Genomic DNA, 13,642 nt, shown 5'->3' with positions numbered 1-13,642 from the left:
ATGCTCTATTTTGAACAGGTTCGTACATGCAATCAACTTACTCTGTACCACACACAGACACACACAAAAACCCCAGGTCAACAGCTACAACCTTTCATCTTCCAGCTATTCCAAGTCTGCAACAGTAGGATATTTGACTATGAGGGCAAGACTATTTTAGGCTTCTCATCTTTAAGGAGACTGCCTACCACAGTGTTTCATCTGTGACACAGCAGGGAAAATAAAGGCAGGTGAAGAATGTTCACCAAATATTTCTAACTCAGTTGGATGTCACATATTATTGATAATCATATTTGTTTGGTGAATAATAGCAATATTTCTGGCAGTCAGAAAGCAGTTTTCCTTCTGATAAATATCTGTGACAAGATTTTTTATCAGATAAAAAATATGAATCACTGCATGCACCTTAAAGGAGTAGACGTTAGGATGGTGAGTGCACTGAGCTCCACAGAAAACCAGATGTTATGCCAATCCTTTTCTTTAAAAAAAAAGCTTTCTAAGTGTCAATTAAACAATGACAGATTTGTTCTTGAGTTAGTTGATTTGTTCTTGAATTAGATGACAGGGACTTCTAGGAGTCTGGCTTTTTCAAAAAGCTTTTGTAAGTTTGCAGCGTACACAAAAAATTGGGCCATTAAAAACACTCAGAAATTCTGCATGTTTAAAATATGTAGCCCTTCTTTGGCTAACAGAATTAAACAGTGATTTGCACTTAGATTTTTATCTTGTTGTAAAAAGAGCTTAAGATTAAGTGATTTTCTAAAAGCTACTGAGAAGTGTCTTGAGGATGGAGGTCATTCTTTGAAAAAGGATCTCAGTGACCTGTATAAATAAGAACAGCACAAACACTTCCAAACAAGCAAAGGTCAGAAAGGGGTCATGGCTACAGACCCTTTGGACTACTGTTTTGCCTAAGGAGTATGCTTACCGTGTAAATCTCTCATCCTTCAGCTCCAGGTCTGCCACTGTGATCAGCTGATCCAGTTTGAATTTTGTGTCAACAATTTCAGCATCTCGTGGGGAATATGTCCCTCCCTCTTTTTGCTTTTGCCGAATTCTAAATGGAAAATAATGGTGAAAAGCAAACATGCAAGAGATTTAAGGACACATATGTCATTACTTTGATTTGACAGGCTGAAACTGAAAAACGGTTGCCAGGAATCCTTTCTTGGCTTTTATTCTTGTCTCCCTTCTAACAGTGTAATTTAGTCAAATACTGAAGTTATGTTGTCTGAAATTCAGAAGAAACAATCTGCATGCTGTATTCTTTTAGTTTTCCTACAAAAATTCCTTGGTAATGGCTGAATAATGCAGCTGAGTAAGAACAGAACTGATGAATGAACAAACTAGCATCATGTGAACAGTATGCAGCCTGCTTCTTTATATGGACATTTTGTTCACTATTTGAATTAAAATTTAATTTCTCTTCCACGTGTGAGAGTTCAATGTATTTAACTGATTAATTTATTAGGAAGACAGAAATTACAATTTAGAGTATTTACTTCATACCCAGCTGTAAATAATATTAGCCATCATGATAACTACAACCAGCTGACACTCTGATCTGTCAATAGAGAAGTGGCTCTGAAAGGTTAAGATAGGCTACAGTTCTGATTTACCCTCTGGAAAAGTGGGATTTTCTTCTTCATCTATGGAGGTTACCCTTTCTGGACTAAAGTCTTTGTGAGTCTCTCGTTAAGTTTCTTCATAAAAACAACCAAGAAAAGGCAACCAAAAATCAACACATTTTGAAATTACAGATTATTTCCAGTTATAGGACTGTTTCAACTCTTCTTTAAACCATTCTTGAGTGTTTTCAAACATGCTATGGCAAGGATACATAAATCTCACCTTGCAAAAGCATATACTGCGGCCACCAAAATAACAACTGAAAGTATACACAAAGTAACAGCAAGGATAACTTCTACAGATCTTCCTGTTGGTCCTTCACCTGCAACAGAAAGTGGAAAGCTAATATATCATAGAGTCTTCAGAATTTTTAAATTTCTGACGGTATGAAACAAGGGAATAATGAGAGAGAGACACTTTTTGTCTCTGTGTTCAACCATTTTATGTCTTCAACCATTTTATGTTGGTTGAAGAGATGCTTCAGAAAGAAAGATATAACAAAACCAGGAGCAGTTTATGTACGGGTTCCTAAGCATTGCTGAATTATGTCATACATAATTTTAATACAGCTGTATGTGCAGCCATCCCTTGGTGCTTTTCAGTTTTACCTGCTAAACAGGTAAAGAGTGTCAGTCTATACTGCAGTAACATCAGTCTGAACACCAGCCTGACTTCAGCTCCTGCTTCAGTCTCTGTGCAGCCAAAGACAGAGCAGCATGACTCCAACTCCTCAAAGTAGAAAAGGAAGAGCACAACTCTAAAGTAATGAGGCTTGCAGCTGCCACTCACAGACATAAAATAAAAGATGCTATTTTTAGAGGAATTCTACGGGTGCTGATGGAACCCAACTAGTGATCAGCACTGAACTTTCTGGATTGATCTGCCACCATTAACTCATGCTCCTGCTTTATGTGAGAATTGGTGATATTGTTAGGAATAACCATCAGTAGATCAGAAGTAATCATAAAGGCCTCTATCATGGAAAAGGAAAGGTGTTGGTATTCTAATCAGTCCTTCCAGGTGAGAATGAAATCTCTCATTCAGAAACTGATAAGGTACTTAGATTAGTAGTTTCTAGGCCTCTTTTTTTAACCTCTTTAGTGCTAAATTTCTGAGACTCTAATTTCCCACCCTTCCTGTAGTCCTGTACTTATAAAAACTCACCCTCTTTTCCCTTAGCCAACAGTGAAAATAAGAAAAGCAAGGGAATACTACTGCTGGTATTGTTCAGTTTTGTTGACATTCACTTCTACTTGCTGGTCACTGTAGAAAAACTTAGCTCCTGTTTAGCCTCAAGGAGAAGGAGAAAAGTGCTGCTTTCTGCCGTACAAAACTATTTCCCAGTCAAGGGACAACATCGTCCCAAGCACACACTGGGAAACACTGCAGTCTTGGCTTTGTTTCTCTCAAAAGGCTATGATTTTTTGATTATAGAGTATATTGCAGATGATCTGGACTGGTGTACGTGAGAGAATGTGATTAAAATTCAAAATTATCCTGTTTTACCTGAAGAAATCACCTTAAAACACTGGGATGGAATTTTGAAAGATCAAGTGCATTGTTCTGCATGTAGGTGGGATGGCATTTTGAAAGATCAAGTGCATTGTTCTACATGTAGGTAGGAATAATCAATAATACAGCACAGAAAACAATAGGTTAAGCATAAATTTATCAGAAGAAAGTGAGATTATTGTAGACTGACACTGACATGAATAAGCAATATCATGTCTGTATGAAGTGACAGACAATAGAATTCAGTAGAGTTTGCATAACACCTGAAATCTTCCACTGCATTAGTAAAATTTTAGATGCAACACTGTACACCACAATATAAGAAAAATATTTAATCTTAGGTAAAGATAATAGAAGAGAAAAGCAAGTACATACAAAAACGTTTTGATGACAAAATGAAAGATTATGTTCTTGCCACTCACTTATCACTGCAATAGGGCAAAATTGTTAGTGATGTGGAACAGAAGAATATCCAGAGCAACCTCTTCAACAGTTCTGTCTATTTTGCACTGAACAGTGAAGTAGGTCTTAAAGTGCACAATTAACACATTATTTCCTACTTCTTTGCAACAGGGGAGGACTAAACGTATCTCTGCAGACATGTCTACATCATGTAGAGATGATCATGGGCATGGGAAGAGACAAAATAGAAAATATAATGTACAATTCTGAAGTGCTGCACTCAAGACATGATAATAACAAAATGCAATAATAGAATATCATAAGGTCAGTTTCTATGCAAAAAACAGTGTAAGGAAACCCCATTTTGATTATATCCTATCTTATCAGCTTTGCATTTCACATGGAAAAAGTACATTTACACAGCACTACCAGTAGCCCCACAGTGATTTGCTGAAATAGCCATCAGAGTTTACAAAAAGGTTATAAACTGCCTTGATGTATTACAGGTTTAAGCAGTATTTATCACTGTATCTTAATTATCTCAGGGAAAAATCCTGACCTTTCATTGTAGTATGGATATCAACTTTTCAATGAGAGTAATTGATTATGAGGAAGAAACTCCACCTCTCCAGCTCAAGAGAAAGGTTGTGGTACTCCAAATATGGCTGGTTGGGTGGGTACACCCTATTAAAATGTATATTTTACTATAACTAAAAAACATTATTGAAGCTGTATATTCCCATAATTTCTGCTTCAGTGTTCCTCCCTAGCCAAATTCCTATTATTTACAAGAGCATCTGGCATGTGTCACAGAATTATCTCTCAAGGTTTTCCTTTTTTTTTTTCTGCTTCAAACCTACAATATTAAGTTGCACTGACACAAGGTTAACTTTATTTTCCAGATCAAAGACCTACCTATTCTATCAGTAGATGTAGAAACCAGAATAATGTAGGGGGTTTTGAACTGGTCTGAATATCTCTGCCAAAACTCAAATCAGTGTTTTATCTACTAAAATGAAAATGTAATGGTGGAAACCCACAAATTTCAATTATTATTATTAAAGAAATTAATTTATTTAAAATCAAATTGCAATCCTGATTTCAGGCAGCATAAGTTTCTCCTGGAGAACAGCTAATGTTTTGAGTGCAATAGAAGTAATTGGGTTGCAAAGATTTATAAAAGCTGACTTTTTGCATGTTTTCTAAGTTATATTTCTAGGGCAAGCTGGAAGTTCCTATAAGCAAAGCATGTTCTGTAAGGAAACACTTGGGCAAGGTTCCTCATGCTGTGTGTCTCAAGAAAGATCTTTATCTTCAAGACCATTCAACTGCAGTAACTGGCACCACTTGTGATGTATCAATATAAGTTGACTTCACAACACTAGTAAGAAAGCATGCAAAGAACTTTTGATTATCTATTCCATGCAAGTTGTACAGGCTCTGAAATTTAGAAGCTAAGGTCAGACAAAAGTATGCTGTAGTCTTAAAAAGCAGTGCTTGATGTTAAAGTTTAGCACAGAAGGCATTCGATGGTTATGAGGAGACATGGATATCTAAGGAATTTATCCCTTGTTTTGTTTTTTTCCCTATTACAATTTATTCAGCATACAAACAGATTTTGCTTATTTATCATGTACAAGGTAGGAAGTGTTGCAAGTTTTCAGTAATATATAAGGCAATGAATTACACTATCTGCCTGCCACTAAGTATTGCAGATTTTTCTGTTAGAAAGGAGAAAATTGCCCAGAGGACTGGAAACACTTGGACTCATTTGCAGTACACTGGCTTTCCCTGACTGGACACTATCCTTCCCTTATTGGGAAAAATATTTGCTTTGTTCGCTTAGAAGTTTTAAACTCAGAGCATATAAAGACAATTTTATGTTGCACTTTCCAAAGCATTCCAGGCTGGAGAAATAGTGACAGATCCTTTCAGAGTGTTCAGGTAGTGAATTAGCATTTCAGGGTCTTCAGTATCAGATCATATAACAAATTCCTAAAATGGATTAGATGGATAAGGCAGCTCATATCACAGAAGATGAATGCCAAATGAAAAATATGTGCCCACTAAAATTCTTCTGGGTACTCATCCAGTTGTCTTGGTATCCATTTTCAGAAAGTCAGGGCTAATGCATAGCTAAGTAAGTTTTTGGCTTACAAATATATTAAAAGAACTTACAGATCTTATTGCAATCTGCTACAAGAGATGTCATTCCATATTTTGGGGGTATATCAATATGGCCATGAAGGAATTATGTTTGATTTCAGACTAAATAACAGCTGGCCTATTGGCTAGTGATTTTAGAAGCAGATGGATTCTATTAGACAATAATAATATATTAAATCATGTAAAGCTTTGTCTGTATCTAAAGGATGAAGGGGCTAAAGGGTCATGCCCTTAGATGACCTGCCATTAAGTTAACTGGAATATAATCATAGAATAATTTAGGTTGGAAAAGACCTTTAAGATCATCAAGTCCAACTGCTAACCCAGCACTGCCAAGGCTACCACTAAATCCTGTCCCTAAGTGCCACATCTACACATCTGTAAAATACCTCCGGGAATGGTGATTACCACTTTCCTGGGCAGCCTGTTCTAATGCTTGACACTCTTTCTGTGTATAAATTCTTCATTGTATCTGATCTAAACCTCCCCTGGCACCATTTTTTGGGCCTGGTCAGGCAGCCAATTTTTCATGCAGCCAAGACTATCCAGTGCTAGTTCTACATTCAACACAGAAGGAAACAGCATAAACAGAATAGCTACTGTCAGTTTGCCAAACAAGATTAAACCATCCTGGCAACATGATATTTTTATTGGTATAATTAAATCTCAGCAAACAAGCTTTGTCAAAACTGCCTCTTCATTTAACAGTCCAGCTGACGTAGAATCTCTTGACACACTCAAAAGCATACCCAAGGCAAAGAATCTATTTCTTCAGTCATTCTAGTTAAGCTATGTCCAACAAACATAGAGATTATTTACTTCACGGAAACCACTGTATTAAAAGAAACAGGGAATTGTGTAAACTCTTTAGAAATAGAGAAATACTTTGGTAAATGACACGCTTCTTACCTAATGTTTTGACAGGGTCAGAATAGTCAGAATCTGTAAACTGTCCTTTAATGTTAGTTGCTCTGAACTTAAATCTGTGAAATAAAACCAGGAAAACTTATGAAATAATATTTATGTGCATTTTCTTAAATATTATTTCACTTAAAAACTAAAAAATATTTTTGAACTTACTATACCATATTTTGGCATCATTATTCACCTGCAAAAGCGACATTATGACAGACATCAAAAACTCAGTGTCAAAATCTTAAATGTATAAAAAATGCCTATGTGAATTATGTGCCTTGAATTTGGGATTATTTGATTTAAGAACTCAATAAGCATCTTCTTTTGCTTGAAACATTTTGTAAAAAATTTGTCTGCCATATCTATGCTCAGCCAAAAAATTTAAAATTAGATACATATGATGATCATTTCAATGTCCACCTTTTCTACTTGATCTATATCTTTTGAGTGTTTGCATTAATCTATATTTCACTTAAATCTTTCTCTTGGACAGACATAGACACAAATGTACTTACAGGTACTGCTTTCTTGGTTTCAGTGGGCCATTACATATTTTGTCTTGACTGCCTGGTATCATACATGTGGTATCAGCACCTATGATGTATATCTCTTCTTTCCCACCCAGATCTTCTTTTCCTTCTATACACGGTGGGTTTGGAAAGCCTTCATTTGTAAAATATGGCCTCGGTCTGTTGAAGTAGGCATCATACCACTTAGTAACATTCCCATCATGCTGAGCTATTGTCAAGAACAGAAAAAATAGATACAATTTACATCCTAACCAGACTGCAATTAAAGAAGTTACATCGGGAATTAATTTTTTGAAGAGTTTAGCATGCTATTGGTGCCATCCACGCAAATAAGTCTATAACTGACTTCGCACTTGAACCCAAATCTTCTTACTGTCCACATTACCTGTGTTTTGCTAACTCTGAGTAAGCCAACTGAAACACATCTAGAAAATTTGAGGAACAATTTCACACAGGAGCTCTGCCTTTGGAGTTTATTACTTGCACAAGACACTTGACTTTGAGCATGGCTAGCTAGCAAAGCCAGTAGAAAGTCTTTACTTTGAAGACAGCAAGGATTGTTTCATAAGTTAAATTACTAGATTTGCATACATGGACACTACCCAGCAGCTCATGAGAAAAATCTTCTAAATGTTGCCTAGCATGGTGTTTGCTTATCTGTCAGTTCAAGAGAATCTTCACAGCAATAGCTATGAAGTAAATGTCTTTAAAATTTGCACTAAAGTGCAACATTCAGAAAAAGGTGAGACACTTCAGATGAGTTCACTTAATGTGCATGTTTTACTTCTATACTTTTAAACCAAGTAAAATTTGGGACTTAAATACCTAGAGTTTGTCCTTTTTAGGTAAAGTAAAACTGACCATGTGATGTCCTATCATAATACTCCCACTGGCATTGGTAAGCAATTACTCAAAAGGTTTCACAGCACTGTTCATATGAGTAAATGTTCATCAGTCCATACGAGGGAATAAACATTCTTACCCACAGTCTACAGAAGGGATTTATGTAACTCCCTCTGCCCCCGTAATGAAATGGAAATATCAACTGCACATGGCTGCATTCTTTTATGGGCAGCACTAATAGTGACAGAAGAATAACCTTGCCAAACCCCAGCAATTTCATATTTATTTGCATTCACAAATGTCAAATGTTGGGTTTTTTTCCAAGGAAACAAAAAATAAAGAACTATAGTGATAGAATTAGGAACAGAATAATATTGGTGGCTTCTAACAGCATGGAAGACATTTTGATGGCAAGTATTCTCAGAATCCAGTACCCAGCCCACAGGTATTGTGAAAGATACTTCACCCTTAGTGCTGTTTCCACAGCAAAAGTAACTTTGTTGACTGTTTTCTCAAATGAAATTACTGAAACTCAAGAAAATAGATAAAAAGACAAACAGCCTAAACCTGGAAACAATTTTCAAGGGAACTTATAAAATTCTACCTCCAGCTTCCACAACAAGAACTTGTATCTTCTTTATAGGGCCGTGATCATCACTGTAATAACAGATCGGCATTCTGATTGTAATTGTTGTAGCTGTGACGAGTAATGCTCCGTTGGTATCATAAACTGGTGCTGGTTTCTTTTTGGGCCTTGGCGGTTCTGTTTTTAAACAAAGATAGACCACAGAGTTCTGTTTTTCCCTGCAGGGGCATTGTTCAGGCACATAGCTGAATTATGCAAAAAAAAAAATCTCCAGCATATTTTCAGGGATGAATTAATGTTCTAATTACTGTCTTAAGCCTCTAAAAACTATATTCTGATAAATGCCTGATAAAAATATCAGTTTTCAATTGAAAGAAAAAACAATAAAAAGAGTGTTTTTTAGTTTTTCAATTAATATCAATTAATTACTTTGGGTTTTTTTGACAACCGTGATACTACATACTTAGCTATTTCTGTGTCACATTCTAGGCTGTTTGCTGATGGTAACTAAAATATTGAACTTGATATGATTACTTCACTGAGTCTGCACATACTTTACAGTATCATTCTAATACAAACAGGAAATGATCAGAAAAACTGAACACTACAATTCAAGGTGATCAATTATATATTCCTGTTCCTACATTATGTGCCCTCTAAATAATAGCTCGAGGCATGCAGCAGTGTACTCACAGGTAGTGAGTATTTCTTCAGAATTTATAGAGCTTTCAGATAAAGGGTACTTTATGGGACATACCTTTGATATCCATGGTTATTTTCAATTGAATTTTTGGCCCTGCACCAGCACCATTAATTGCATACACCTTAAAAAAAGCAAACACTTGTTTTAATGAGTATTGTAAATAGCTTCATGTTGGCCAATTCTGGATATATCTGAAGCAACAATGAATGCAAAAACACTCCTTTTGTCATTCACAATTGAGTAGAACTAATTTTATATTGCTTTAAAATCCTAAGTACAGTAACACTTCACTGCTTGTAATGTAGCTCTTACAAAAATAAGTAAGCAAGCCCAGTTAAAGAATGATCTTTCTTCCTCTCATGCCCCAGTCTCTGACCACTTGAAAGTACCTCATGTACATATTTCCACCAAGCTCTCCTTGCAGAACTAGACTGCTCACATCCAGTGAGCCAAACAAGCAATGCTAGTAGTGGACTTAAGAGAGAGATTTAGTCTTGTGCTTGTGACTACGTGTCACAGACTGCTTTGCTAAGCACATGAACTGGTCATCCAGACTAGTGATGAGTCCTGCTCCCTCTCACTCTATCCTGTTTATTGCTCCCTTTGTTCCTCAGACTTGCTTCTCTTTGCACCCCAGCTAACATTCTTGGCATGAAAATCTCTTATTCAGCCAAAGTTTCAAAATTATCTCACACTTTTATCAAAGAAAAAAAATACCACCCCCCCGAAAATGTATCCGTTCTTACGCTGACATTATAGGTATGTCCTCCTTTTAGTCCTTCTATCATGGCAGTGACTGACTGATCTTTTTTTTCAATGACACTGAGGTTGTGGATCTGGATGGCAGCAGGGTCATCTTCATTGTAAACCATAGCTTGATACACTTGAATATTTCCATTTGGTTCAGATGGTGGCACAAATGTTACTTGGAACTTTGTTACTTCATCTGGTATCTTCTGAAAAGTTATGTTGTTAGGTGGGTCTTCAGGCACTGAAATAAATATTTCAATGACCCACTTAATCAGTTTACTATTATAACTATTAGAGTAAAACCTGGAAAATTAAAATTATATTTTTTCTATATCAGTATTATATCATTGATATTTTCTGGTTTTTATTAAAAATTCTCAAATACTTATTGTACATGTAAATATTTATAAACACAATAAAAAGTCAAATATCTAATGAAATCCTGTTCTTAATGATGGCATTGAATGCTACAAATTGTAAAAGTAATGATTAGGTAACACTCAGTAGTCTCTACTGATTTTTTTCTGATTATCTACTTAGAACGCCTGGAAGCATCATTATACCTTGAAACACATCTGGGGTAAGCAAATCCCTGCATGGGTTGACAAGAAGCAAGAGTCAGTGAGTATCCCTTTGTGAAAGCCCTCTGTTAACAGCAAGCTCCCTCCCAGCACATAAACAAGCCACCATGCTCTCTTCTAAGACTCTCTGCTTATCACAACTAATGCTTTAGGAAAAAATTTTCTGCTAACCGGTGCCCAGACGCAAACACAACATGCATTTTTCCCAGAGGCAGTTTCTTGTCAAATGCTTATTTCAGTAGCTTATTCTCAAGACAGCAAAGGTGTAAATCATTTTCCCAATGTCCCTATCTTAAAGAAAAGGCTGTAACATTCTTTCCAGGCAGCAAAATATTTATTGCTCTACCTGAGCAGACAAGTATGTAGCGTGACCTCTAAATAGTGAAATCAAGCAATGGAAGGTAAACACATTCTCTCAGCCAAGGATTTAGATGCAGTTGTCCTGAGGTTTTTTGTACCAGTGAACATATGCTTATTCAGGCTTCTCTGGAGTAAGTGTGTAAACTGGTCCTAACTAACACATATGCTAAGCTGTACAAACGAGATGAAACAAGATGGAAAAAAATACCTGTTCCTCTCTAAAGTTACTGCACCTCCTAATGTATCACATATTTACATAAGAGAAAGGGCTACCAGAAAAGATATCACAAGATGCTCGCAGGATTAATTATTCCACAGTAAAACACTGTATCAGCTTCCAGGCATAGAAATAGATCATGAAATCCTTAGCATTTAACTTCTTCAAAGCGTTGGAGATACATATACACTCATATATACACACACACACACATATATATATAGATATATATATACACACATATATATATCTATATGGACTTTGGATTTTCATACATCAAAGGAAAGATAAATGATAAAGAAAATCACTGTGTAGTACATTTAAATCTGAAATTAACCTGAGTAAGTAACTAGAAAAAGTTGTTCTGCAGCTGATTTCCCTAGTGATAAGGGAATTGTGCTTTATGCAGAGATGCTTGTTAGTTTGATTTAAACAAAACTTTAATACCTCTTGAGAAATATTTTTAATGTTTTGGTTTTTTGTTTGTTTAAACAATTGAAAACAATTCAAAACCAGCAGAGACAGTAGACAGAGCATAACCATGACCTATGTATGTAAAGTTAGGATAAGATCATTCCCATGTACATCTATTTATATTTTTCAAAGCAAATGCAAATGCCATCTACTTCTCTGCAACATCTCATCTCTCAGTTTTACTTCTCTGGATAACTTTACAGAATCCTCTGCTTTTGTCACCTGACTATCTAGCTTGTTCTCCAGATCGTTTTGAATCTGTGGAACAGCTGACTCAAGCAGAGATTCCTGTGAGCCTTTGCTAGCAACTGCCTTCCACTGAAAATACACAGAAAATGTCCTCAAGTCAGCACAGATACCATTTATAAATGGTGGGATTCACTTCACTTCATTTTTTATGTTTAAATTTTGCACCAAAACCAAGGATGTTGTTCAGAGTTTTCAGTAGTCTCAAGACAAACAGGTCCCTCCACAAGGGAATCATCCCTGCCCAAGACAGGTATGTTGTACACACATGCTAATACAGACAGAACCTCTCTCTTCATTGACTGTACAAGAAATCCAGATGGCTGTGTTCCACATATTCAAATTTTACATGGAGCAAGTTAGGATCCCTGCATAGCTAAAGGTAAATCTTAGTATTTATAACAATAGCTTTTTTGTTGTCTGACACCTTTTTAAATATTACAGAAAAAATATTGTGAGGACAAATCTGTATTAAAAGCCCACCTTGTGTTCAAATTTCTCATTTGCTTGTCAAATTAAAGAAAAACTGTGACGTTTGATCTGTATAAAGTAGAAAAAAATACAAACCTGCTTCAAAAGTGGAGATAATTACTGGAGAACTAGCCTTGCCTTCTAGGAGTGCAGCATTAACATCCCCCGTAAAGGCAATGATTACTATGGAATACCTTGTAAATGCTTTCAAATCAGAAATTTCTAAGACTTTATCCTCATCATTTGTCTTCAAAAACTGAGCTTTAAAGTTGTCATTATCTACCTGTAAAAAAATAATAAAAAATAGTTGTTACAAAGCTTGAAACAGTCAAAAGCAGGAAATTTTTATTTGAACATCTTATTTAACTTTTCTTATTTCATTTTTCTAACTAGTTCACGAGAAGTCTCTAGATAGCAAGAGTATAAAGCTGTGCTGGGGAATACACTCCCATCTCACCCATGTGTTGCTTGTTTGGCACTTCCTGCAGGATGTGGTTAAGGAAATGGGCTGTTTGCTTGGCACTGTCTCACACCAAGTAAACATGAACTGATTTGTAGACACTGGGCCAGGGCAACTCTAGTGACTTGAAATGGGGACTCAAACTAGGCAAAGATCCAGAAGATGAGCAGCTTTATCAAGGAAGATTGTTTGGAATACAATTAGAAAACTGGGCAGCAATATATAATGTTGATACAACTGAAGAAAGTGTAATTCTTCTTTGGATATATTAATAGAAGCTCTTTTTTGTGAGAGAGTTGGGAAGGAGTAATTCTCTCACTAGAAAAGTTGGAAGGTTTTAGGGTTCAATCTAGAAAAGGGAGGATTGTAGGAGACCTAGTAATAATTTTAAAATATAAAAAGGATGCTAATAAATTGAAGATAACCCACTGTTTACAATGTTCTTGAAAATACAAACAGAAATTTTACTTGCACAAAAACCAATTCGAATTAAAAATCACACAATCTTCAATGATATACCTAAAAAAGTAACTAAAATTATGACTAATAATTTAGTTATAAACTAAAATAATCTACTGAGTTGCTGAGCAATTTTCAGCACTGGATATTACATGAAAAATGTAACAAATAATTTGTGAGGAATACTTTAGGTACATGTATTTCTGTGTCAGAGCAGGCTATGGGTTGGATTACACAGTGGATACCTATCATCCTTACATCTCAAATAATTTGTAGTTATGTAGAAAAATCTCCAGTGTTGGACTTTATATCCAATTAATCACTTCTAATGGTAGCTT

At 35.7% G+C, this 13,642-nt stretch overlaps 1 protein-coding gene across 1 annotated transcript in view; it reads right to left on the bottom strand.

Moving 5' to 3' along the window:
- PTPRQ (protein tyrosine phosphatase receptor type Q) overlaps positions 1-13,642 on the bottom strand; it is a 121,315-nt gene that overhangs the window by 24,488 nt on the left and 83,185 nt on the right. Inside the window, exons 45-52 of the mRNA XM_085045732.1 lie at positions 12,482-12,668; positions 10,033-10,277; positions 9,341-9,407; positions 8,602-8,760; positions 7,140-7,362; positions 6,619-6,692; positions 1,852-1,951; positions 929-1,057 (exon numbers count right to left, since the gene is read on the bottom strand). Of these exons, the coding sequence (XP_084901858.1) occupies positions 929-1,057; positions 1,852-1,951; positions 6,619-6,692; positions 7,140-7,362; positions 8,602-8,760; positions 9,341-9,407; positions 10,033-10,277; positions 12,482-12,668 (1,184 nt within the window). The remainder of the gene's footprint in view (positions 1-928; positions 1,058-1,851; positions 1,952-6,618; positions 6,693-7,139; positions 7,363-8,601; positions 8,761-9,340; positions 9,408-10,032; positions 10,278-12,481; positions 12,669-13,642) is intronic.

This window comes from Lichenostomus cassidix, chromosome 1Aa, assembly GCF_008360975.1.
Source record: "Lichenostomus cassidix isolate B80296 chromosome 1Aa, HeHo_3.0, whole genome shotgun sequence".
In the NCBI taxonomy this organism is placed as follows: Eukaryota; Metazoa; Chordata; class Aves; order Passeriformes; family Meliphagidae; genus Lichenostomus; species Lichenostomus cassidix.
The sequence above is the reverse complement of the archived record's forward strand: the minus strand, read 5'-3'. Positions and strand labels throughout refer to the sequence as shown.